The sequence below is a fragment of the Phaenicophaeus curvirostris genome, chromosome 8, assembly GCF_032191515.1.
Source record: "Phaenicophaeus curvirostris isolate KB17595 chromosome 8, BPBGC_Pcur_1.0, whole genome shotgun sequence".
Taxonomy (NCBI): Eukaryota; Metazoa; Chordata; class Aves; order Cuculiformes; family Cuculidae; genus Phaenicophaeus; species Phaenicophaeus curvirostris.
The window spans coordinates 7058533-7086175 of NC_091399.1; the positions used below are offsets into that span (position 1 = coordinate 7058533).

At 44.3% G+C, this 27643-nt stretch overlaps 1 protein-coding gene across 3 annotated transcripts in view; it reads left to right on the top strand.

Moving 5' to 3' along the window:
- The window catches only part of C8H1orf21 (chromosome 8 C1orf21 homolog), a 129834-nt gene that overhangs the window by 45026 nt on the left and 57165 nt on the right, over positions 1–27643 (top strand). For all 3 annotated transcript variants that reach the window (XM_069862335.1, XM_069862336.1, XM_069862337.1), the window contains one exon: positions 4787–4992. In XM_069862335.1, coding sequence (XP_069718436.1) covers positions 4899–4992 — 94 coding nt within the window. In that variant the 5' untranslated portion in view covers positions 4787–4898. The remainder of the gene's footprint in view (positions 1–4786; positions 4993–27643) is intronic.

A 27643-nucleotide genomic window follows, 5' to 3' on the forward strand; every position in this document is an offset into this window, starting at 1 on the left:
GCTATAACCTTGCCCTGTGCATTTAGCAAGTCAGTGGGTTGGTGTTCAGTGTAACTCTGCTATTCACTAGCAGTGCTGGTTCGAATGATTTGAAAAGGGAGAAGCAAAGTTTATATGGTATAGATAAATTTACGTCTTTTTCTTGCTCCCCCTCTTAGGCCATTGGTGCACTTCAAAGGCAAAAAGTTCTGTCTTTTGGGCTCAAAACTGCCTTTTGACAGTTAAAAATAACCCCAAAAAGCCATCTTTTCTGGCAGAAGTTGTGAGGGTGAAGAGATGTCACGGTGAGGGACTCCCAGGTGCTGATTTCCAGCGACCCTCATGGAAGTTAAATTCAGGAGGCACTGCTGCTTTATTCTTTTGGGGAAACAGAAAATCAAACAGGCCTGATTCTTATAGGAAATAAGTGTAATTAATAGCAGTTAAGTCCTCGGGTTCTGCCTGGACTCGGTTGCATTACAGGAAAACGGTGTGTGGTTTTCCTTTGTAGCAAAAGGTTTTTTCATGGTTGCACAGAGCTCCTTGCTTTTATCACATGAGCTTTGTGAAATTTTAACCTGATTTCCTGTGTGGTCAACACGGAAGGAAACTTTTAGATCTATCTGCAGCCTGAAGATGCTGAAAGATTGATTATTGCAGTATAGTAAAGATGAAAACAAACACACCTGTGGTAAGAGAGGAATTAACACACATTCGTTGTGAGCACTGGAGACCTTCCATTCGCTCTTAAGTGTTTGGTTTTCAACCGTGGAAGCAAAATGTGTTTTGCCAAGGTTTCAGGCTTGGATGCAACTGTCAGAAATAAGAGGTGAGGGGATGACGAGTGAATTAATGAAGTGTTGAAAGAGCTGGGAAAAGAAAAAGCACAATGTAGACATGCCTCAAAAAGAAGGAATTACTTAACGTTTCCTCTCTTCAGGAACTGAGCTCCCTTTTTTCTAGTTGGGGGTACACAGTACAGCATCTGAGAGTGTCTGTAGTCTTCTCTTGACCCTTGCATAAGATGTTAATCTTAACCGTGCTGCATTTAATTTGGGGTTGGTGTAGACACTTTTGATCTGCCGGAGAGATTTTTCTCACTAGCGTTTTGCAGATTGGAGCTTGTAAATTGCCTCTCAAATCTCGATAATTAATGATGGTGGGTGGTGAACATGAACTGCAAATGGTTTGAGGTTTTTTTATTCTTTTTATTTTTGGCTTCTAAAGAGCTGTGTGCCCCCCAAATGCTCAGGAAGACAAAAGGGAAAAATCTATTTGTGCGAAAGTGAAGGAGGAGAAGGAATGGCTGCGTTATTCTGCTGCTATTTCATGTCCTGAAAACCCGCTGCAGGCATCCATCCCATCGAATGAGGACCATTGCCTTGTTCCTGAGTGATTCCCAAACCTCTTCTCTGTGGGCTTCGATACTCGGGCGAGAGAGGTTTCCCTGAGGCTGGGGCAACATAAGACTGGAGGGCGTCACTGGGTTCCGTATCTCAGATATCATCTCTTCTAAAATTAATGCTGCTTCTCTCTCTTGTTTTAAATCCTCTGCTAATTCTGGGTTGCGTTAGTTTTCCATGTCGCAGTATCATCTGTCTCCCTGCGCTACATTAACAGTAGTCTAAGAAATGAGCCTGGAGATGTGTGTTGGACTTCACCTTGGAGGTCAGTTTAGAGTTGCTTTCTCAGCCTGGTTTATTGTCACCAGCAAAAATTGCCTCCACAATCCCAGTATTAGTCATGTACTTTTTTCTAATACTGCTGTGATTACTGTTCTTTAAAGTAAAAGGTAGAACTTCCAGTTCTTATATTCCCATTTGTTTCCTTGAATTGCAGCGTACCTTTGAACGTGACCGTATTTTTAGTGAGGTTGGTGTGTGCTACCGAGATACCGCAGGAGAGATTTGACTGTGGATATTTTTTTCTTCCCTCCCCGAAAGAGCTTTATCCTTTTGCATTCATATTCTGTGCCTTTTTCGCTCTTGATTGCTTCCACAGCTCAACGGTCCTGGGTGACGGGACCAGCACCCTCCGGGGGATTCATCAGGGATGAAGTATTTTGCAATTTGGTTTGCTGCATGTTGGCTGGGTATAAAACTTCACCAAAAAAACCCTCCCCGAACCCAACCCACTGCTATGTTATGAAATACATTTGGTTTTTATTACTAAGCAGCTTTTTCTTTTTTGTAAGTAGTCCCTGAGAGTCTGAAGGAGAAAAAAAAAGAGGAAAAAGAGTTGAGTATGGAAACAGTGTAATCCATTCCACAGGTACTTCTGTGAGCACAAGTCTGGGGTTCTGTGACAGAGATGCTGGCTGTGTGACATGCGATGATTTCCCCCCATACAACCTGTTAGCAGTCCCACGGATGCACCTCCTTGTCTTTTCTAGGGTTATGCTGGGTCTCCCCTTGCTCTTTGCCCCTGAGCTGCCCACATCCTTTCCCTTGGGATGTAATTGGTTCTATTTTAAATCACCGATTGAAGTTACTGTTTCCAGGCTCTGTTTACCTTGAGGCTCCTGCTTTTATCTGTAATCTCAAACTGGGAGTCTCTGGCAAAAAAACTTGATCATTTTTATCCCATCCTTTGTTTCAGCTGGTTTATTAGAAGCTATTGTCTTAAGGCAAATTTGCATCCTCTAAAAAAATGAGTCCGCATTTAATTTCCAGCCCGGTTAGCAGTTCCCCTTGCCAGTTTGCTATTTCTCCTCCATCTCCCACACCTCTGCCTGTCTTGCTGTGCCTCCTGAGCAAGCACAGCGTGGCTGACGCTCAAAATCCTTACGGATCTTCGTTTCCTACCCCAAGAGCAAGATGAAGCCCTGTTACCATGATGCAGGCTGCTGTGTTGTTTGGGCACGTGTGAAGATGCCACAGATTGCCAGCTGTGACCCTCACTGTGTCGCTAAAACTTCAGAAAAGCTAATGTAGTTTATATAAAACAAGCGTGTTGGTATTTACGACACATAGCATTGTAATGAGGATGTGCACACAGGAATTGTGAGAGTGATGTTGTTTCTTAGCAGGGCTATACAGAATCACAGAATCACTGGGTTGGAAAAGACCTCCAGGATCATCGAGTCCATACCTTTGTCTGCACACCTGACAAGCAGACAGATTAAAACAGTTGAAGGGGGTGAAGGGGCTGGAGAACAGGTCTTATGAGGAGCGGCTGAGGGAACTGGGGGTGTTTAGCCTGGAGGAGGCTGAGGGGAGACCTCATTGCTCTCTACAACTACCTGAAAGGAGGTTGTAGAGAGGAGGGAGCTGGCCTCTTCTCCCAAGTGACAGGGGACAGGATGAGAGGGAATGGCCTCAAGCTCTGCCAGGGGAGGTTTAGGCTGAACATTAGGAAAAAATTTTTCACAGAAAGGGTCATTGGGCACTGGCAGAGGCTGCCCAGGGAGGTGGTTGAGTCCCCTTCCCTGGAGGTGTTTAAGGCACGGGTGGACGAGGTGCTAAGGGACATGGTTTAGTGATTGATAGGAATGGTTGGACTCGATGATCCGGTGGGTCTCTTCCAACCTGGTGAAAGCATGTGGGAGATATACTGGACATAAAGAAAACTGCATGTACAAGTGTGATATGGTGGGTTAGGGGTTCAGAGCAAGGACTGAGCACATAGACAAGGTGTGCTTTAGTTGGAATGCAGTCATTAAATGGAGAAAATCATGTTTCTGTGCAGAGCAAGATGAAAGGTGGAAGCTGGTCTGCGAGTAAGAAGTGGTTCTGTACCCAGAGGGCTTCCTCTCGCGCGGTAAAAGCCGCCTGTCAGAGGACCTGTGGCTGCAGGGCCAGAAGCAGAATTGCTCTCAGCCTGGCTGGTCACAACCTTGTGTCTGTGGCTGTGGGGATGGGCAGGAAAATCCCTCCCAAGGCAGCTGCAGAGCTCTTCTAAACCATGTCCTGACGTGTCACACTGCTGCCTTGCACGAGCAGGCATGCCCTTCGTGCTGAGCACGCAGGGAACTGAGCTCAAATGTTTCCTTTGGGATTGCGCATTTCTGGTGGGGTGGAAACTGCTGTGTCCTAGGTGAGAGTGTTCTTCATCTGCTGTTAAATTCTTGTGGTCAGCATGGAGTAAAATGAGCCATGTCCTTTTAAGTATGAAGTAATGAGTTAAGAAATTGGATGTATGATCTTCTGCTATAGCTGAACTAAACAACCCAGCAAGAAGAGGTGGTTCTCATTTTCCTCTAGCTCTTCTCACCCAAAAGGTTTGGCTGGCTGGTGGAAATGCAAGCCAGGTCATCTCACCCAACTTTGAAGTTGATTTTGTTTGAGTGTAGAACCGTTTGGTCATTAAACAGTGTGTGGTTTTAATTTTTTTTCAATATAAAATATTGCAGCTATAAACTAGCTTTTTCTTCCCCATTTTGTTTTATGTGACATCTGGATTGTTCAGGGTGTGTTATTCCATCTTAAAATGGGGATAGTTGCCTTTTAGAATGGCAGAGGTTTTATGGATCCAGTAGAGTAATGAACACATAGGAAAAAGATAACACAGCTGGCTATCACTTTTCACATCTATTAACATAAGATCTTTGATTGATTTAGGGGGGTATTTTGTCTGAGCACTTGCAATTAGCAGCTCTTAAACACTAAAACACTTTGTAAGAAATCTGGCTTGATGGGTAGATTGATAAAAGGAACAGATATTGTGTTTTTTTCATCTTCTTCCCCCCAAAAAACCTGTGTTGTGTGCTTTTGTAATTCTCTTCACAACCCTATTATTTGTCTTCTTGAAGCTTTGCATTTAGAGGTTACCTTTTGTCAATATTTTCCTCTCTTTTTGCCATCTTTAGGTTAAAGTGTCTCGACAGCCACGTGGGAAAGTGGATTATTTTTCAAACAATGAGCGTGCGTCTCTAGACATGATTTGTGGTTCGGTCCAGCTGGAGCTGTCTGAATGAAGCTATGGGCTGTGCCTCCGCCAAGCATGTTTCTACTGTTCAAAACGAAGAGGAAACTCAGAAGGGGAAAAACTACCAGAACGGAGATGTGTTTGGTGGTAAGTGTTGCAGGATTTCATCTTTTCCCCCTAGATCCTGAATGCTCTGGATGGTATATTTGGGAGTCTTGTCCTTTCACAAAATGTAAAGGAAAATGCGTGTTAAAATAAGTCACGATGATAGTGCAGTTGGCCGCTCTAAGGGTTGGTACTACGACTGCTCAAACATAGGTTGGGGTGAAACTTATAGTGGAAAATTAACGTTCTAAGTGATGTGCAGTACTGTACTGTCTTTAACTGAATTACAGTAGTTCAAAGGCAACCAGTCGCACAACCCTCTCATATTTATATACGTGTCTCTGTTATATATTTGTCATTACATACCAAAATAGTTAAATAATTTCCTAAAAATAAAAATCTATTCAGTAAGAAAAAGAATTCCTCAATACATTTTCCTAGTAAAGCAATAAAATATTAGTCTAAAATCCTATAGCAAACAGGGTTTGAAAGTGCAATGAAACTAGAAATAACCTTTCGTGAGGGATTCAGTAGCACTGGGAAGCTCTGAATGTGGAATGACAACATCGGTTGCGCTGAATGGGAAGGCTGGTCCATGATCCAGGTGTTATCACAGCCACTTGTGCATCAGGAAGGTTGTATAATATAAAATTTATAGTCAGCTTCATGATTTCTAGCCCTCTCCCGCCTGCCCAGTTTCTGTTAGTATGTGCTAAGTGTTTTTAGATAGTGATCCAAACAGTACTTCAGTTTTTAAATGTTAGGAATTATCTGGAAGACTATTCAGAAATGAGATTGCTAGATCTGCCCAGGTATGTATCTGAAAGGTCAGTCAAGCTGTGAATAAGCTAACTTGGTACTGTTACTCTTAAAATAGGTACTTAAAATTGCTACTGAGCGCGCCAAACTTCTCTTCTCTGATGGTTTTTATAGCAGTTGTTTGTGTGGAAGTGGGTATGACACATCTAGCAGCAAAAAATATCTCCTCTTAGTTTCAAAACCAATGACATTTCACTTTTTCCACCTTTCTGGGGTCTAGCCTGCTCTCCCTGCAGTGGATCCCAGAGTAAGGATACTTAGAGACATGATCCAAAGAGAAAGTAGTTACTCATTTAGCTTCAGGCTTAAATGATGGGTTATTTTTCCATGTGCACTCCTTCACTGGGAGATGCTGGATTTGGAACTGCGAGTTCAATATGCTGCTTTTATTTAAAGCAGGCTTCAAGTGCCGTCACAAACAAAAGGATCTATTCGTTTCTCAATGGAATTTCAGTTTATAATTTAGCTGATACTTGGTGAAGGAGCAATTTGGGCAATATGCTGTGGGCCAAAGATTATAATTTTAATGACAAGAAACCTGGAGTAACTTCTAGAAGCAGAGGTTCAAGAAGACTGAAGGGAGTTTAAAAGGCTCCTACTTTATCGAGCTGGACTGGTATCAGCAGTATCATTTAGCTATTTTGGGATCCATTTGAGGGCTGTTAATTGTTCCCTGTTTTACAGAAAGCTATCAATAGCAGAAATCCTACCTTCTGTTAACCATTTTCTGGCACATACTTGAGTTTACGTAAGCAGTTTATCATCACTAAAAGATCCAGGCCCATGACTGATTCTTTTTTAGCAAAGAGCCTGTGACTGAAATGACTTGTTGAGTGGTAACCAGAATGAGCCAGAAAAGCCATGTTTTTCCCTTGCTGCTGAGGGGATAGCCTCCAGATCAGGAATTGGATGTAGACAAAGTTGAGCTGGAGTGTAGCTGACTTAACTACTGTTCTTCTTGGACTTATGCAAGTGATCAACAGGATGCTTAGATGCCCACAAGCTGGAAGCCATGTGCTTCACATATCCAGTGCCTCTCATAGTTCCTGAATGCAATTTTTCAGTATAAAAGAGAGAGGCAAGAAAAATACATGTTAACTTCATATTTATTGTCCTTCTTAACAATCTTCTGCACTTGACAGATGCCTAGAGTTCTTTTATAGGGGACTGAATAGTATTCCTGCTCCCTTTTCTTCTGTGTTGGAAATTGTAGTGACAATTGCATTGTTTGTTATGGGTTAGATCTGAAACCTCAGTGTTCTGCCCCCTTTGTTTCACAGAATCATAGAATCACAGAATAACCAGGTTGGAAGAGACCCACCGGATCATCGAGTCCAACCGTTCCTATCAAACACTAAACCATATCCCTCAGCACCTTGTCCACCTGTGCCTTAAACACCTCCAGGGAAGGGGACTCAACCACCTCCCTGGGCAACCTGTTCCAGTGCCCAATGACCCTTTCTGTAAAGAATTTTTTCCTAATGTCCAGCCTAAACCTCCCCTGGCGGAGCTTGAGGCCATTCCCTCTTGTCCTGTCCCCTGTCACTTGGGAGAAGAGGCCAGCACCCTCCTCTCCACAACCTCCTTTCAGGTAGTTGTAGAGAGCAATGAGGTCACCCCTCAGCCTCCTCTTCTCCAGGCTAAACAACCCCAGCTCTCTCAGCCGCTCCTCATAAGGCCTGTTCTCCAGCCCCTTCACCAGCTTCATTGCTCTTCTCTGGACTCGCTCCAGAGCCTCAACATCCTTCTTGTGGTGAGGGGCCCAGAACTGAACACAGGATTCGAGGAGCGGTCTCACCAGTGCCGAGTACAGAGGGAGGATAACCTCCCTGGACCTGCTGGTCACACCGTTTCTGATCCAAGCCAAGATGCCATTGGCCTTCTTGGCCACCTGGGCACACTGCTGGCTCATATTCAGTCGGTTGTCAACCAACACACCCAGGTCCCTCTCCTCCAGGCAGCTTTCTAGCCAGACTTCTCCTAGTCTGTAGCACTGCACAGGGTTGTTGTGCCCCAAGTGCAGGACCCGGCATTTGGCCTTGTTAAACCTCATGCCATTGGACTCTGCCCAGCGGTCCAGCCTGTCCAGATCCCTTTGCAGAGCTTCTCTACCCTCCAGCAGATCGACACTTCCACCCAGCTTAGTGTCTTCCGCAAACTTGCTAAGGGTGCCCTCGATGCCTTCATCCAGGTCATTGATGAAGACATTGAACAGGGCTGGACCCAGCACTGAGCCCTGGGCAACCCCACTTGTCACTGGCCTCCAGCTGGATTTCACACCATTTCCCACCACTCTCTGGGCCCGGCCATCCAACCAGTTTTCCACCCAGGAGAGTGTGTGCCTGTCCAGGCCAGAGGCTGACAGTTTCTCAAGCAGAATGCTGTGAGAAACTGTGTCAAAGGCTTTAGTGAAGTCCAGGAAGACCACATCCACAGCCTTTCCCTCATCCAGCAGCCGAGTCACTTTGTCATAGAAGGCGATCAGGTTAGTTTGGCAAGACCTGCCTTTTGTGAACCCATGTTGACTGGGCCTGATCACCCGGTTCTCTTGCATGTGCTTCATGATAGCACTCAAGATCACCTGCTCCATGACTTTCCCTGGCACTGAGGTCAGACTGACAGGCCTGGAGTTCCCTGGGTCCTCCCTGCGACCCTTCTTGTAGATGGGCACAACATCAGCCAGCCTCCAGTCCAGTGGGACTTCCCCAGTCTTCCAGGACTGTTGGAAGATGATGGAAAGGGGTTTGGCCAGCACATCCGCCAGCTCCTTCAGTACCCTAGGATGAATCCCGTCCAGCCCCATAGACTTGTGGCTGTCTAGTTGGGCTAGCAAGGCTCTGACCACCTCCTCTTGGATCACGGGAACCTCATTATGCTCCTCTAGCTCCTGGGTTTGTACACAGACGGACATTGTTTCCTATTAAACTTCCATGATGTTAGTCCTAGATTAATTCCATGTAACTCATTGTGCAGTTATTCCTTAAGTTGTCAAGTAGGAAGTCAGTCAGCGCCTGTAAGAGAGCTCTCTCGTCATCAGCTCCCAACAAGGAAAGAACATAGTTGTGCTAGATTTGAGCAGGTGATCTCAGCGAGGGTGGCAAATACTAGCAGAACAAGTTCCCAGAGATATGGAAGTTTTTGCAGAGTCAACAAAGGTTAAAAGGCACTGCAACGATTATGTCGTGCATTCCCCATCCAGTTCCAGGTGACAAAAACTGCTGAATGTTTCTTTGCTTATTGACGGGAAGAGGCTGAAGTGTCTCATCCAGCCAGTGGCCAAGAGCAGAGCATCTTGGCAGCCTAGAGGGATGAAAAATTAACTGCAGAATGACTAGACAGATCAGGACCAAGGTGAGTGGCAGGGAGACCAGATGGTTCCTGAGGAGCAAGTAGATAATGAAAAGGGGTTTAGAGGCAATCAGTAAGAGGTTTTGGGGAAGGAGGCAGCAAAGTAAAAGAAACAGGGATGAGAAACGGAGTTGGAAGGTGGCTGATGTAGAGGTGGCAATGATAAAATCCCAAGAATATTAGTATTTGTAAGTAGCTGTGTTCTTAGATGATGAACACTTGTAGTGTTCATGTCTGGGGACTAATCTGAGTTAAAGCACCTGTGCAGAACCAGCAGATACAAGCTTTGTAGTTGTAGTAGCCCAGATTGCCTCAGACATTTCACAAGTGGAGAAAATCCAGAAGCACTTGGAACAGCAATGATGGAACTGAAGGAAAATACCTCAGTGCTGGTGCTGCCTTCCCTGGGCAGCTGGTGGGGTCTGAAAGACTTGGCTGACAGTATATTGCCCCTTGCTGATTGCCTGACATCTGAAACGAAAACGGTGCTCTTTTCTTGCTTGAATTTCATCCCCAAACAAGCTGCGGGCAAAGAGTCAACAGCCAGGATTGTACTTTCCATCTTGCTTTTGCATTGAATAGGCCATTTTTGAATGAGGAGAGGTATGAAAATACTTTATTTGGCTCTAGCCAGTTTTGCTCCTACCTTTGCCTCAGACTGCTGGGGGCTTTTTGCCACTTAGGGATTTTTCTCATCATTTGTGGTTGAAAGCATTAACCACATAACTGAAAACCCTTTCACTTTCCCACTTACCGCCCTTTTGTTAGTGTGTTTTTCTGTGAGCTCCATCTTCTCTGGTGCTCAAGAGCTTCCCTGTTTTGCTCCACTGCTGCAATTGCAGCTGCGCAAGTACCAGGTGGAGCTACTGAGGAATGAACTAGATGGTCATCATTACCGTTGCCCTTGTTTTCCAGCTGGGCAGTAAGAACTGCCAGTGCCAACCTACAGTGACCCAGAGCCAGTGGCTACTCCCCAACATCTCTGCCGTCAAGGCTGAGTAATGATGGAAGTTTCTGAGGTTAGTCACAGCCTGAGGTTATAAGTTTCCCTTTTGTAACTGATGGAAAAGAGCTGTAACTATAATGAGAGTGCTGCGGGGGGAGGAGAGAACAGATGTGAGTTAGATGTGAGTTCTGGCTATGAAGGAGGTCAGCTCTGTGTGTAGTACAGCAGGCTGGAGGTGTCTGAACTGAGGAAGACGTGAGGGTGGTCTCAGAACTGTGTAAATGGGTTGGTCTCCAAGATTCTCATTTGGGGTAAGCTCATGGTAGAAGACTTCATGAATAAAGAAAAGGTGGAAAGGACCTAATTCATTCCTGTGCAGCTCCTTACTCTCTGTGTTGGATAGCAGTTCTCCGTTCATGTTGCATTCAACTTTGACTTCCTTTGCTATGAACAAGCTTGTAGTCCCTTAGCATGTTTTCCTCGTCCTTTTGGGGAAAAGCAGGCAAGGCCGCGCAGGAGTTACGAGCACCAGCAGGGCTGCAGCTTTGCCGGCTACCACAAGTCTTATACTTGTTTTGTAGTCCTCCCTCCAAACCCTCAGAGGGTGACCTGTCTAAAGGACTGCTTAACACTCCAAAGTTTTCTTCAGGAATTGTGATGTTTGTCTTTATCCATCTGCTTTCAAAGAAAAGGAGATAATTTCCAGCCATACTCTGCTTCATTATTTTTGGGTAATCAGTAGTGTTTTGCTGGACTGTAGAAGTCCTTTTGAATCCAGAGATGGTTTTCTGGTGCTGTTCTGCTTCTGGTGTTCCTCAGAGCCCCTCCATGCTTTATCCTTCTTCCCCTAGTGGCTGAAGTCAAGTCTATTGACTGTTTGAGAGAACATTGCTTCTGTGAGGATTTTGGGTTTTGCTTTTCAGAGTCACTCCAGGTTAAGATTGTGCTCCGGTGACTTATTTCCTCCCCAGCTTTGAACCTTTTTTTCAGTTGAGCCAACTCATTGAGTCAGGCGTTCCCTGAAACTCTAGTGAAACTCTAGTGTTTAAAACCGAGAAATCCACCATGAAACCCACAAGTTCTGGAAGAACAAGTTCTGGTTAACTGAAAACAAAACATAAACATTTCCATCTTATCCCAAACTGTGGAAGGCGCGCTGTGTTTTGCTGTCGTATATATTTAAATAATTGAGTTAGCAGGCCTATCAAAGGAGATGTTCTAGAGAAGATTGAATATAATATGATTATTATGTCTCGTTGATCTCTAATGACTTTTAAATCCCTCTAATAAGGATAGTAATAATAAATCTTCATTTATTAATCATTCCACTTCAAAGCTGATTTCCAGGGCAATGCATAAGAACTATAATAGTGTAAATACCAATGAAGAACAAAATGCCATGATGGAGCCTTGAGTGTTGTTGAATTGAAAACATTTTAATAATATAAAGTCTTGTAGATCGATTTTGTTTGTGCCTTTTTAAAAAATCATGGGATGTTCTTTTGAAGGGGAGGTTATTCACATTATTTTTCGTGTAAGAAAACAACCGGTAATGTGATTTCTTGTGAAAAATAACATTTTTAGAATCTGTTTATTAATCTGAGAGGCTTGTCCAGATGTCTATATAGAGCTCTTGGGTGCTTTGCAAAAGTGAGAGTAAACATAGCAGGTAAGGATCTTTTGGCAAATTGCGAATATCCGTGCTGCAATTTCTGTTATTAACAGCAGCTCCAATGGCTAAACCAGTCTAAATCAAGCTGGATGCAAAGCACAACGGCTTATAAACCAATTTATCTCTGGACAGCTGGGAGAATGCAAGAGAAGGTAATCTTTAGCCTTGAGGTATCGTAATGCGATTGAAAAACTGATCGATGCAGGTAATATCCAATTGACTGCACTCCAGCTTGTGAAGTATCTTACAGCTTTCCTAGTTTGTGTTGCAGACACACCCTTGCGTTAGGGATGGGCAGCGTGGAGATGGTGTGTAAAGCACCTGAGGTCCCACTGCTTGCAGTCCTGCATGCCTTTGTCTCTGCTCTGCTCTTCCTCACTTTGGTTTTTCAACAGTTTTCTCCAGTGTTGATATTTCTACCCAAGTCTTTTGAAAATGCCATAGTTCAAAAGTCAAGCAGGAACGTTGGAGTGTATAACTATGACAAGTATTGAGCCGTCCTGGATGGTGGCAGTTGATTTGCAGTGTCAGCAAAGCAAGAACCCATCTCACAGGGAAAGCTGCCTTCTCTCCCCAAATCAAGGAGTGCAGCTCAGCCACCCAAAATAAATCTGCTGCTCTGTAGCTGCCATACCTCAAAAGGAAGGAGGTAGCTTTCCTTGGCTCTTCGTGTTCACCAATATCACAGTTTAAAACCCAAACACTTTATCAACCCATCGTGAGTTTTCTCATGTTAGTGTCTTCTTTCTTCCTGCATGTTTTATGGGGTTGTCTCACTTCTGCTAACCCCTGCCTTGGGACAGTCAAGTATTTCCTTTCTTGTGTCCACCGTATCTCATCCATGTGGGTTTCTCAGCCCGCTGCCCAAGACAGTGCAGCTCTGACTTGTGTGTGTTTGAAATGAGTGTCAAAGGATGCTAAAATAATTCGAACTAAAAGGAATTTGGTACTATGACTTACCCTTTGTAAATCATAGAATCATAGAATAGTTTGGGTTGCAAGGGACATTGAGATCATCCAGTTCCAACCCTCTGCCATGGGCAGGGACACCTCCCACTGGATCAGGCTGCCCAAGGCCCATCCAGCCTGGCCTTGGAACACCTCCAGGGATGGGGCAGCCACAGCTTCTCTGGGCAACCTGGGCCAGGGCCTCCCCACTCTCATCAGGAAGAAATTCCTCCTTCTGTCTAGCCTAAATCTGCCCCTCTCCAGTTTATACCCATTGCCCCTCGTCCTATCACTCCAAGCCTTTGTGAACAGTCCCTCCCCAGCTTTCTTGTAGCCCCTTCAGGTACTGGAAGGTCACTCTAAGGTCTTCTTGGAGCCTTCTCTTTTCCAGGCTGAACAACCCCAACTCCCTCAGCCTGTCCTCGAATAGGAGGTGCTCCAGCTCTCTGATCATCTTTATAGCCTCCTCTGGACCTGCTCCAACAGCTTCATCTTCTTCTTATGTTCTGGTATCTTCTCCAAAAATATTGTCCCCAAACCTTCGTAGAGATTAATCTGTTTTGAAGGCATTTTTTTCCTTAAGTGACAGGCTTACAAGTGTCATCTTGCTCAAAACTTCAGGCTCATGATGTTCCGCAGGATGCTTTAAAATATCTATGAGCCTCGCAGGTTGTTCACATGTCCTTAATTAATATGAGATCAACTTCCTAAAATTGCCTTGTTCCTGTGCACAAAATTCTGCAGGTCATCTTCTGGCCATTTGAAGATCTGAAGTAGGGAAGATTTAGATAAAACCTGAAGTGAGAAAAATATATTAGAAGTGTTTCCAGTAAATAAGACCTTCCTGTTACCTCTCTCTTTCCCTCGACTGTCAGGAAAAGAATGCTAAAGCTGCAAATGAGAAATTCTTTCTCCTGGCCAAACTTATCTTCTAGTGTGGTCATCCTCACTGAGCTGAAGCTGTCTGGACAGAGGTAGCTTAGGGAAAGTAATTTCTGTCATGTTGGCATGAATATATGCTGTGATCAGAAGGTCTTGCTGCACTAGGCTTCACAGAAAAACACAGCTTCCTTTGCCTGGCAGCATTTATTTGATTGACTCTGCTGGTCAGCTGGTTAGCATTCAAATAGTGATCGCTCCAGCTCATTTGGCTGTCCTGATGTGCTTATGCAATGTCAGACCTCACTGGTTTTGGGGTCAGTAGTGATTATGCACAGGGAGACCAGCACTGTGCAGTGTCCTAATACAATCCTGGATATTTTGATACAAAATTTCTTTTTTTAAAGACATTTTTAAACACAAATAAGTGTCTCTGGCACTCATTCCACCCAGAACTTAATCTGAGCTCCATGGAAGAGAGTGGCATGTAGGCACCCAGTCTCAGGGGTGTAAAATTTTAAATATCATAATCTCAGTGAATCTTAAAGGAGGTTTTGGGATGCTCCATCCCTGGAGGTGTTCAAGACCAGGTTGGATGGGGCTTTGAGCCACCTGATCCCGTGGGAGGTGTCCCTGCCTATGGCAGGGGGTGGAACTGGGTGATCTTTAAGTTCTCTTCCAACCCAAACCATTCCCTGATTCAAATTCCATCTGAGCTCCTGAAAGGGTAGCATTTGCATTGTTTATGATTTCAGCAGCTCACGTTATGAAGTAGATCTTGCTTTGGTGCTGGAAAGCTTAAGAAAAGCAAATGAGTGCATTGCAGTGGAGGGCTGAAGTGCATGAGCATATTCCAGAATCATACTGCAGTCTGGTTTTCCTTTCTTTTTATTCAGTTGAAATGCTATTCTTTTTAGTTTAACAAAATCTTTGTTTTTATCTACTCTGTTCCAACACAGTTTGCTGATCGCTTGCTTCTTACCTGAGTAAACATGCATCAGTGCTAAATGTGTTTCAGAAAGCGAGAGAAGAATGGAGCCAACCAACACTGGTGTTACATTCATGTGGGAAATGTAATGAAATTGGATTTCTTATCTGGGTTTATGATGTGTTTGTGTAACTATGAGAACACCCTTAGTAAGTCAATGATTTACTGTTTTATTCCCATAAGGAAGCAACAGGGTTTAAAAACAAATCAAAACCAGATCCCACCCTCAGGTTTTGTCTAGTCATTTGTGATCCGTGTGTGCAAAGAGTTTTCCACATGAAGTAAAACTCTGTATTTGTACCTTTTGTGCATAGAAGTGGCTCATCTTTAACAGTTCATGAAAAGCCACTGCTATTTGGTGTAAGGAAGACACTGCTGGAGGCAAGGCTGGAGTCATGGCTGGTGGGGGTTCATGAGGCTTGTCACGGCCTTTGGTGCAGTCAGGGCTGTGACTGCATCTATCCATTCCTGATGAGCCTTATGTAATGATGTGATTGAACTAGCTTTCCATTCTCCTACTGCTCCTCCTTTTATTTTCACTTGCAAGTGGAAAAATACTGGTTTGGTGGTACTTCAGGGTGAGATCCAAGTCAATGGAAAGGTTCACGTAGGCTCCAAGAAGATACCTCACCACTTTTCACAAGATTGGTTTTCAGCATCCACTTTCACTGATCCAGCAGTGAAGAAAACCGGTTCATAAGTGGTGGTAGGGTAGCTTGTTAAATACTTAGGTGTTGGAAAATTGCGTAGTTGTAAATTGTTTCTGGGCGGTAAGGCACCAGTGGTTGAAGACTTCCTCAGTCACGTTGTAGCCTGATGCTGATGGCAGTGGGGATTCCATTAAGGGAGGGTTAAAGAGCTTGTCCCCACACTGCAGTGCTGTGTGTACCACAATGAATAAAATCTGTTTTGATAGCACTCCAGAGTCTGTCAGGACTTGGCATGACCAAGCTAGCAATTGCCTGAATGTGGATAAAGACATGTCTTACTTCCCTGTTTCTATCTTCATATCTCATGCAGCGCTTGCCACCTCTTTCATACCATTGACCTTACAGCTGCAGAAGCTTTGTGTTCATTTTAAGTTCAAGTACAAAGAAAGAAGAAGAAAACGCTGACCCTTGGAAGCTGCTAGGGAAGAGATCGACTGAGCAGATGCACAGAACCAAATTACTTGCCTTTACAAGCTGGAGGAGTGTTCTTAGTCATCGGTGAGGTTTTGCGCTGCTGCTCCCTCAGCTGCACTGCAGTCCTGCTTTGTGGGGGCACTGCATTTCTAGCAGTTGAGCAGCTTATTTCCCAGATAAAGCTTTCCCATTCTTAGTCATGACCAAAACAAATAAGGAAAAATGGTGCATCTTTGGAGTTTTGACTGCCATTATTTCAGTTCCTTTCTTTGAAAAAAAAAATAAAATCAGAAACGCTAAGACAGATTGCTTTCTCAAATAGATTGTAAATCAACATGAAGTTCAACAAGGCCAAGTGCAAGCTCCTGCACCTGAGTCAGGACAATCCCAAGCACAGTTACAAATTGGATGGATAATGGATTGAAAGCAGCCCGGAGGAGGAGGAGTTCACTGTGCTGGTAGATGAGAAGTTCCATGCGAACCAGCAATGTATATTCGCGGCCCTCAGGAGAAGGAGTTGAGTGTGCTGGTAGATGAGAAGCTCCATGTGAACCAGCAATGTGCACTCGCAGCCCAAAAAGCCAACTGTATCCCAGGCTGCACCCAAAGCAGTGGGACCAGTCAGGCAAGGGAGGGGATTCTGCACCTCTACTCCACATTTCAGAGACTCAACCTGGAGCCCTGCATTCAGTTCTGGAGTCCTCAGCACAGCAAGGACATGGATCTGTTAGAACAAGTCCAGAGGTCAGAAAGATGATGTGGGCTGGAGCACCTCCCATCCAAGGACAGGCTGGGAGAGTTGGGTTGTTCAGCCTAGAGAAGAGAAGGGTCCAAGGAGATCTTAGAGCGACCTTCCAGTACTGAAAGGGGCTCCAGGAAAGCTGAGGAGGAGCTCTTGAACAGGGAGTGCAGGGGTAGGACGAGGGGGAATGGTATTAATCATAGAATCATAGAATAACCAGGTTGGAAGAGACCCACCAGATCATTGAGTCCAACCATTCCTATCAAACACTAAACCATTCCCCTTACCACCTTGTCCACCCGTGCCTTAAACATCTCCAGAGAAGGGGACTCAACCACCTCCCTGGGCAGCCTGTTCCAGTGCCCAATGACCCTTCCTGTGAAGAATTTTTTCCTAATGTCCAGCCTAAACCTCCCCTGGCGGAGCTTGAGGCCATTCCCTCTTGTCCTGTCCCCTGTCACTTGGGAGAAGAGGCCAGCACCCTCCTCTCCACAACCTCCTTTCAGGTAGTTGTAGAGAGCAATGAGGTCTCCCCTCAGCCTCCTCTTCTCCAGGCTAAACAACCCCAGCTCTCTCAGCTGCTCCTCGTAAGACTTGTTCTCCAGCCCCTTCACCAGCTTTGTTGCTCTTCTCTGGACTCGCTCCAGAGCCTCAACATCCTTCTTGTGGTGAGGGGCCCAGAACTGAACACAGGATTCGAGGAGCGGTCTCACCAGTGCTGAGTACAGAGGGAGAATAACCTCCCTGAACCTGCTGGTCACGCCGTTTCTGATCCAAGCCAAGATGCCATTGGCCTTCTTGGCCACCTGGAAAGTGGCCAAGTTTAAGTTGAAAGAGGGGAGATCTTAGGAAGAAATTCTTCACAAAAAATATGATGAGGCCCTGGCCCAGTTTGGCCTGGGAAGTTTTGGCTGCCTCCTCCCTGGAGGTGTCCAAGGCCAGGGCTTGGAGCAACCTGATCCAGTGGGAGGTGTCCCTGCCCATCACAGTGGGGTTGGAACTCCGGCTTGAAGATTCCTCCCAACCCAAACCATTCTATGATCTTTGTGATATAAATATGGTTGAGGTTTTCCTACCTGTAAGCAGAGAATGATTGACTAAAATCTAACAAAAGTTCATATTTTTTATTGCTGCTTTTTGAGGTGATTGTGTCAGATGGCTGAGCTGATATAATAGCGCGTAGTCCTTAGTTTAACAAATAATCCCTGAAGTTTAAACCAGATTTGCTGCCAACCCAGGAGATGCAAAATGTCTCTCTTCTTTTCAACCCTTTAACCTTAGTATATGGTTCAACATTAAACATTGGAATGGTTGGAAATGTGTCTGGATAATTTTGCGGAAGAAAGAGAGCATGAGTCCTACTTTATATTTTGCAGAACCAGAGTCTTGTAGATTTTTGTCTTGCATAGACTCATAGAATGGTTTGGGTTGGAAAGGACCCTAGAGATCATCCAGTTTCAATCCCCTGCCATGGACAGGGACACCTCCCACTGGATCAGGCTGCCCAAGGCTCATCCAACCTGGCCTCGAACACCTCCAGGGATGGGGCAGCCACAGCTTCTCTGGGCAGCCTGGGCCAGGGCCTCCCCACCCTCATCGTGAAGAAATTCCTCCTTCTGTCTAGTCTAAAACTGCCCCTCTCCAGTTTATACCCATTGCCCCTTGTCCCATCACTCCAAGCCTTTGTGAACAGTCCCTCCCCAGCTTTCTTGTAGCCCCTTCAGGCACTGGAATGAATTTGGAATTGCTTGACACCTTGAAACGAGCTAGGCTTGCAGCAGAGCAGGTGTCCATAAATTAACAAGATAGCCTTCAGATTCTGGAGCTGTTGTCTTCTGGCAGTTAATTGTCTTGCAATGTTTACAACCCCTCTCGTCATAGTTGTTGGTTTGGGAATTGTTCCGCAATGTCATTGTATTTAATGTAAATGCTCTGTGTTGATACAGGCCTTCTTGGGTACAGCCACTCTGTGATCTGCTTTGCAGCGATGCCTGGTTTTCCTGCCTGGAGGCTGCCAGGTTTGGCATGATCCGCACACAATCGGGGATTTATAGTGTAAAGAGAGAAGGTCAACCAAGGTGGAGAAACAGTTTTTATCCCCATTTTGGAGGGATAAATTAATCACAGGCAGGTCATAACTTCCCTGCTGCTTACTGGAATGTAAGCTATCACCTTTTGCAATCTGCAAGAGCACCTGAAGGAGATATGCCAGAGGCTGGGGGGCTCTTAGGGCACCCCTGAGTCTCTGCAAGCAGTTGATACATGGGCAGTGTTAACATACTTTTATTTCTTGGGAATGACCCTTCCCACAAGCTGCTTAGCTCTATAGCACAGTCAAAGCTGAGCACAAATAAAGTGCACGGGCTGTGCATTTCACAATTGCATTAGTGTGCTATAAATAGTGGCCTGCATCCGCCTTGGTATTTGGTAGAAAGAAGACAGGATGTATTTTCTGGAAGCCTTGGTGCTGAAGGAAATCCGCTTGTTTTATGGTACAGACAAAGTTACTTTTTTTACTTAATCTTTTAAAGCCAGAATCCTTGGTGTTCATTGTCTCCCTGTAGATGTAAACAAGGAAAAACCATGGTAAAAATGCTCCCTGCTTTCAGTTACTGCAGTGCTCCCTTTGCTGTTCTCCAAGTGTTTTATTACTTGGCCACAAAGTTAAAACGTGAACAGACTCTGAAGACTGAAATTTGGCTAGGAAAACCTCAGGCTGGGGGATAATTCTTCAATTCCCCAGGTAAGCCTTGTGAAGCCATATGGATGCGTATTCATTTCAGCAACACAAAGCTGTGATTTTATAGTACAAATACCTCCTGGTGGGAACACCTATTAAATTCCAGGAAAGGATACCTGACCTGTAAATTCTTCTGTGCCCACGCATAGAGATACCTTTCCAGGTTAGTTCATAGAATCATGGAATGGTTTGGGTTGAAAGGGATCTCAAAGCCCATCCAGTTCCAACCCTCTGCCATGGGCAGGGACACCTCCCACTGGATCAGGTTGCCCAAAGCCCCATCCAGCTTGGCCTTGAACACCTCCAGGAATGGGGCAGCCACAGCTTCCCTGGGCAACCTGGGCCAGGGCTTCCCCACCCTCACAGGAAAATGTTTCTTCCTAGGATCTCATCTAAATCTCCCCTCTTTCAGCTTCAAGCTGTTCCCCTTGTCCTATACCTGCGATCCCTGTTCAAGAGCCCTCCCCAGTTTTCCTGGAGCCCCTTTCAGTACCAGAAGCTACTTTAAGGTCTTCCTGCAGCCTTCCCTTCTCCAGGCTGAACAACCCCAACTCTGTCAGGCTGTCCTTGTATAGGAGCTGCTCCAGGCCCCAGAGTAACTCCGTGGCTTCCTCTGGACTCATTATAACAGATCCATGTCCTTGCTGTGCTGAGGACTCCAGAACTGAATGCAGGACTCCAGATGGGGTCTCACAAGAGTGGAGCAGAGGGGCAGAATTACATCCATCAACCAGCTGTTCACATTTTTAGGTGTTATTAAAACCTTCCTTTTCTCATGCTCCTCCTCTCCCCAGTCACCTTCGCACTTCCAGTATAGCCTTCATGTGTGTGTACGTGTATTATTTGCACGGAGCAACTTGGATGTGGTTGCAAGACAGCAGGCAGTGAAGGGGGGACGAGTCCTTCTGATCTCATAAATAGGCTGTGTTTTTTATGACAGGAGGGACAAGGGGGAGGAGATGGTTAATGGTGGGAGACTCCATGGAAGAGTACTAACTACGTGCTGTGGGGAACTGGGAGTTAATTTGCGGCTTGGTGTGCGCTCTATAACTACCTGAAAGGAGGTTGTAGAGAGGAGGGTGCTGGCCTCTTCTCCCAAGTGACGGTGGACAGGACAAGAGGCCTCAAGCTCTGCCAGGGGAGGTTTAGGCTGGACATTAGGAAAAAATTTTTTACAGAAAGGGTCATTGGGCACTGGAACAGGCTGCCCAGGGAGGTTGTTGAGTCACCTTCCCTGGAGGTGTTTAAGGGACGGGTGGATGAGGGACATGCTAAGGGACATGGTTTAGTGTTTGATAGGAATGGTTGGACTCGATAATCCAGTGGGTCTCTTCCAACCTGGTTATTCTATGATTCTATGATGTTAAACTAGACATCTGCTGTGGCTGGATGGGGCTGTGAGCTAGGCAGCCCTTCACTGCCTGGTATTGCTCCTGTTCCAGGGATTCCTTGGGATGTTCCCATCCTTAATGTTGATTGCTTGAACGATCTGCCTCTGATGGCACTGTGTGGGTGGTAGATGTTTCCTTTCAGGGCTTTAGATGAAGTTTATTAACATGGATAGTGCTCCAGGAAGCAGGCGTCTTTCAGGGATAACAAATCAGCTCTGAACATGGTAACCAGAGGAAAATATTAATCTTTCCAATAGGCCTTGTAAGTAAAGTAATGTAATTAACATTTGTATCTGGAGATGTGAGCTGTATTTTATAAATGAAGTTTTCAGTAGTCCCTCCCTCCCTTCTTAGTTTACAGAAATACTAGCAATCCTAGGGATGTGGATCTTCAGTATGTTACAGGTCCTGGATAACTCTTCTGCCCCTTTCATAATGCAATTAATACAAATGCAATAGCTGTTGGTTTACAAATATCCTTGGAGGTACATGAGCAGTGAAAATTTGACAGACTGCTATTAATGGAAGAAAACTACTATGCCAGAAAGGATATGAAAATCCATTTCAAGTCAAATGTCACAAGGCAGCAATCTCTTTTAATAGCTGACTGATTGAGAATGGCATTGCTCGTTAAGTAAGGAGGAGTCGGCTTTTTTATTGATAAGGGTTCTGAAGACACCTCATGCATTTTTCAGTAATAGGAAGTGTGTCATTTTGCGGGGATGGAGTGGTAATGAACCTTTTCCAGGGAACTCTCAGGGCAACTCGGTTCAGGAACAGGTTTTGGTGTCTCAAGCAACTGGTCAATACACTAGTGGGGCTGTGAGGAGCAGGACCTCCATTGCTGCGCAAGGGATGCTCACACTAATGGTCAGTTAGGGATTTTTTCTGCAGTCTGAATCGTCCCTGACACATTCTGTGCTAAAATGATAAATGTTTTGCAGTGGAGTCTGTAGATGGATGCTGGCCAGGGGAGAGTCATCAGAGACCAGGGGTTTTGTTAATGTTGTTGAAAAACCTGAAAAGAATTAAGTAGTTAGTACTTTGTGGGGGTTTTTTCCCTTTCTGAGGGAGAATTCTAAGAAGGAGCAGCAAGATGGAGTTGTAGTAGCCTTTCTGACCTGGCGGAGTGTGCTGTCTAGATTGGCCAAGGTGACAGCTTGTGGGTTGATATCAAGACACTTTCCAGGATGTGGCGTGGAGAGGTGAGAGGACAGCATTCACCTCTCATCCGCGGCTAAGCAGAACTTACCACCACTGACTAGACCTAGTGAGGTTTTTGCCACCTAGTTAAATTGTAGGAGAAGTTTAAGCTCTTCTTGTGTTGTGGTTTATATTATACTTGCAGGTTTGCTCCCCAGCCATTCCTCTTCTCTCTTGTCTCTCCCTTCCACATGAAAAACATCTATAGCCGTGAAGCCAATTCAAGCTTTGCTTTCGTGGTTTCTGAGTGGCACAGAGTGTTCTTTTCAGGGCAGGGTCACACAGTTTTGTTTAAAAATAAATCTGTGGTCTTTAGATGCAGTAAGTGATTGGAAATGTTTACATTCAGCTCCTTCAGGATGCTGCAAGGACTGCGCGGGGCCAGCCCTGTGCTGCTCCCCTGTCGTGGTGTGAGGATGCTGGGACAGGACAGTGTAACCTCCATCCAAAAACCTACCCGATGGTTTCATAGGAACAGCAATATTTTCAAGTCACAAACTCTTTGTTTTCCTTCTGTCTGTCCCTTTAATTAATCTCTCTGCTGCTTGTTTCCTCTCCTGCTTTCATTTCTCAAATTGATATTTTTAGTAGGCTCAATAATTGCGTTTACTGAGTACCCTTCCTGCTGAGCACCGTGGCTGTAATCTCCTCCACCTGAGAAATGGTTTCCTTTCAACAACCTAGTATCTGGCTCAAAGTTACATGTTAATTAAATGCCAAAAACCCCAAAGTGTATGTGCGTGTATATATATATATATGAGTTATATAGTTTCACCAAGCAGAAATCTGGGTAGCTGAAAGATGGTTATGAGTACATACCACCAGCACTGTTTTTTGACTTCCTAATTACAGGCAAGTGCACCAAAGTCTTTAATTATATGATCATATGGCTGTTTTTTCAATGCCATCTTATATACTGAGTTTCCTCAAATCTTAAATACAAATGGTAGTTTAAATTATCTGTAGATTGTGTAATTAAAGACAGCACCGTGCAGGATCAGGGTGCTCAAAACCTCATCCATTACACATCCTTGATGTCTAATGTGATATGAAACCATACATACAACTGTAGTTTTCGCAGTACTTGGGCTCTGTGGCAGTCTAAATGTGGAGTAGCCTTGGGGACTTTATGGCCAAGAAGAAACCAAGTAGTAGAAGAAACCAAGTAATGACTTCCTTGATCCAACTGCACATCTCCAACTTGCAGCGATGGGTCTCTGTGTCCCAAACTTCAAAATGAACACTGTCAAAACAAGGAGGCTGAATCATGGCTTTGCCATCATCTGCTGCTGCATTAGATTGGGGGAAAAGAGATCAGAAAATGTGAGATTCATAAACTAAACCCCATGATGAGCAGCAGCATTGCAGGTGTTGGAAAGGCATCTTCTCCCTCAGGCAGAAGTCAGGCTGGGACTTTGGTGTGAGAGGACGGAGAACCAGAGGATTAAGAGCTGTGAGTGTTTTGCAGCACTGGGAACACCTGACAGCATTAGTGAGGGATAGATTAATATGGCAGTATGTGTTTTTGTGCTTCTACAGTGACACAGATCAAGATGACGTCCATTAAAGTTGATGGAGCTGCCCTTCTGTCAAACCCTTCAGCCCCAGAGGAACAGTTTTGAAGGCTATCATGATTTGGTCTTGGAAAGGGGAAGCTTGGTAAAGTAGAAGAGAATTTGCTAAGATTTTCCAGTTTAGTTTCAAGTAGGCATCCCCCTTGAGGAAGTTAATGTTTCGCAAAGCACTGGGTGTGATGTGGGGCTGTAGTAGGAACCATTTGACAGCTTAGATAAAAGCTATCACTATCTTGTCTAGCTTTAGGGCACAAGTCATTCCAACACTGCGGAAGTCTTCCACGTAGGGTCTGTTTCTTCTAATGCCGAATGTCTCAGTCTCCTTTTTTTCCTCCAAAAATCCCAAGCCCAGCAGTCCCGTCTGCCTCGTGCGGAAGCAGTAGTTGGCTTTTCTAGCTAACACGTTAGATTTGTGTAGGAAGAAGAAAAAATACTCAAGGGTGGTCTTTCCAGATGTGCAGTAATCTGTGTAGTATGTTCAGAATTTTAAACAGCTCTTCTGTCAGATGAGTTATGCTTTGTTGGCAGAATTTGGTGTGTTGTTTGTGCACCTGCGCTCTGTTTAATATCTGGTGGTGTCCACCACCTGAGCTGACAGAGGTGGCTGTGGTTTAGATTGGATTAAGGTACAGATAACTTCATTTGGGAAATCTGGATGAGCATTTTCAGATAGTCCTTTGAGAAAAATAGGTTGGCTTCTTTCCTAAGCTATTTTTCTGTTTAGTTCACGTTAGCAGAAACAACGTGATTACTAAGATGGAGAATTGCCTAGGAGTTGATAGCTCTGAGGGTTGATAACAGAGGAAAAAGATGGGCCACTCGCCCAGTGCTGGTTGAGCTCTGATGAAATTTCACTCTCCTCCCACATCCAGGTGGATTGGAAGTCCACCCCCACAGCTGCAAATCTCAGCAATTGTCAGATGTGAAATAACCATGTAGAATCAAAACAACCATGTAGATGCTGCTTTCTTTGAGGGTTTGAAGCTGGAGCTAAGGGGATAATTTAGATATTCTCTGTTCCCTAGTAATTAGTTTGAAAAACATTGGTTTATGGGATTATTGTAACTTCTCCCTCTAATTATTGACTTTTTTTTAATCTTTGACATAACTTATGCCGGTATCCAGGGAGTTGATACCCACATGCAGTAACGCAGCTGGAATCTTCTCGTAAGCTCATCTCATCCTTGCATTCTGAAACAGGATGGATTTTAACCTGTGGTGCTTGAGGCTGATGACTTTTTAAAGACCTCCGATGTTGGAAATGGTAATCTAATTCACTCCTCGTCCATACAGTCAATGTTTTTCCCTGATACTGATATCTGGCCTGGTGCTTTTTAAAGTTAAGCCCGCTTCTGCTTGTGTCCCACCAGTGTGGCTCAGAGTATTCCTCCTTTCCAGTGACACTGTAGATGGTGTTTGGCATAGTTTGTGTTTAGCATCTAAGCGGCTCACCTGCTGTTATGTTTCAGTTCAGTTGCATCAAAATCTCTTATGTTTTTTAACAAATATTTTTAGAAAGAGCAATTCAGTCCTTGATCTAAATATAGGTTTTAGCTTTCAAGTCTTTGCAAGAGGAGAGCACGTGGATCTTTGATCCATGGCATTTCTCGTGATCCCAGCAGTAGGAGTGGTTCTGCACCTGGCAGAAGGAAGCGTGGTACAGAGAAATTCGTTAGACACGAAGCTTACATTTTACAGAAGAGAAGTGTTTTATTGCAAACGAAGGATAAATCTTGGTATGTCCTTCGATACAAAGGCAAGAGATTCTGAAGAACAAATTTGAAGCTCAGGCAAATGAAGGTGTCAATAGAAACTTTCTCCTCAGCTGTGTAACTGCAGTACCTCTTACCTCCTGCCTGATACTTGATATGTCACTAAAAATAGAGAAGAGAGGCTCACCCACCATCCCTGTCGATGACAGCCGAGCCAAATCTGTTTGTCTTTAAATGTCTGAAATGGGAATGCAATGTAAGTCAGCTTTTGTAATACATTTTTAAGACTCGTTGCTTAACAAAAGCCTTCTGCAAAAGGCACAGTGAGTCTGGAGATATTTGATGGAGTTAGGCTTTTTTGTGGTGGTGTTTTTTTTCTTAACTGAGCCAGAAATAACGTCATCACCGATGTTGCTGTGGTATTGGCACATACAGTGATGCATGGAAGTGCTGAAGAAGTTTTTCTCATAGGAACAACCACAGTTGTCCCCTCACCCACGCCCTCTGTAATTGTTTCAATGTTATAAGTTGATATGCTCATTTATCACTGAAATAATTATTAATGAATGCTGTTTTTCTTTGCCATATTGCCATGGCAACCGGGTGACATGTTTGAGGAGAATTATCTGTTTCCAGATGGAGATCTTCATTCATAGATTTGCCTACTGAGAATTTTTGCAGCACGTTCAACTTAACAATTCTTCCTCTCTTGCCCTTTCAAAGAGTTTGATGCTAGAGGCGTTACTGCTTTCTGGTTTATGTCCTGTGATGAATTTCATGGTGGGTGTTATGCTCGACAATATTTCTGCCTTTTATTTGTGGTTCATTTATGTTGTTTTTCCTTCTGTTCGGTAGGGCTGGTTTTCTTCAACATAGTATTTGCTGTGGCAGCCCTGTAAACCCATTCCTCGCCTGTTTGATTTGTTGCAAATCTTCTCTTTTTATATAACATGCCATGCGATGAAAGACAGGACTTGATTTTTACTTCTACGCAAGAAAGAAGCATGAAGATATATTCTTCTTTATGTATGGTATGCCAGCCTGAGTGATAGTCCCTTACAATTTTTACCATATTCACAAATTGATTTTCAGTTTTGCATGTGAAAGAAGCATAAAGAACTTTCACTTTTCAATTTTAACATAAAAGTGTACTTAGGAAAAAGATGAGTATTGCTCTTTAGCAAGATAGAGCAAGGTAAATGTGCACAGAACTTTGTATAATTTCCTTTATCCTGAACTTCTTTCAGTTTTAAAGGTCTTGTTGACAGTCAGGCTTGATTGAGATCACGCAGGACCATTTCGGGATTTCTCTGCGTTTATGTCTAATCGCTCAGACCAAAATGTATCAGATGCTTTATTTACTTTAGTAGAAATCAAAAGGGGAATTTAGCATCCTTTACTTCTTCAATTCCAAGAGAACTCCTACCTTATCAAGCAAAACCTGACTAGCAGTTTTTGCAGTTACCTGAAGGTGTTACCTCTAGGGAAGGCATCATCTGATCTTTAACCTAATTTTCATATTCTTTTAATGCCATTGATGACCATAAACTGCATGACACATGTCAAGGTCTGTCTGTTGCTTATGTATTTATGTATCCTTTGCATTCGCAGTGCTTTCATCCTGACAGTGACTTTAAAACAGGAACAATCTCAATAATAGCCCAGAATTTGTGGCCTCTGAACACCCCATCTTCAACGTATCTTACCTTTAGAAGACAACAGTTCTCTTCACCTAGTCAAAAAGTTGTGTCCTCCCAGTAATAATATAGTGCAAAACCCTTCTTCTCCAAATGCTTATTGAAATTTTATTTGTTTGAAGTAATGACTGTTTTCTTCTCTGTGAAGAACGAAGTTTTACGCATCAGACCTGTTTCTCCTGTTACACTGGCCAGCAATGCCCTCCCTAGCTAAGCTGCTCGCTGCTGCCGTGCCCTCCTTGGCGCCCTTCTGCGCACCCTTTCAGTTGACTGCTTGTTGTGGTCAATGGTCTTGGTTGGGAAGGTGCTAAATATCGACTGATACCATTGCTATCAGGAATTGTTTTGCATTTCTCAAGTCAGGTCTGTGTTTGAACAGACTTGTGATAGGCCCAGGAAAATGAAGAGATTTTAGAGCCTAGCTTGATCCAAGGGAGGGAAATGGGAGTTCACCATCGATGTGATGGGTATGGTTTGTGTCACTGAGTACTGCAAATGCCAGCAGGAAGCCCTGCATGTAAAATATAGTGTTTCTCCTTGGATGACAGGAAGATTGCTTGTATAAATATCAACATTTTAGCTGTGATTCAGGTAGTTTTATGTATTGAAGTGGCCTATTTCAGTGGCTACTGAAATTAGTCAGAGGTGAGATTTTTCCTCCATGCATCAGCTAGTTCAGAAAGTGGATCTTTCCAGGTATCCCTCGTTGTGCCTTAGAGGCTGTAGAGCTCATAGTCAGCTGGATAATTCCCCATTTTCTTTCCGTGGTAGTTTGTTCCCCTCCTTGGAATTGGAATCATATCTGTTTATACCTACCTCCAGTAAGTGATTGCTCAATGTGAATTGGTATCACCAATATATTGTATTTGTGTTCCCTATTTTAAGGAAAATATTTTGTCTGTGATAGGAA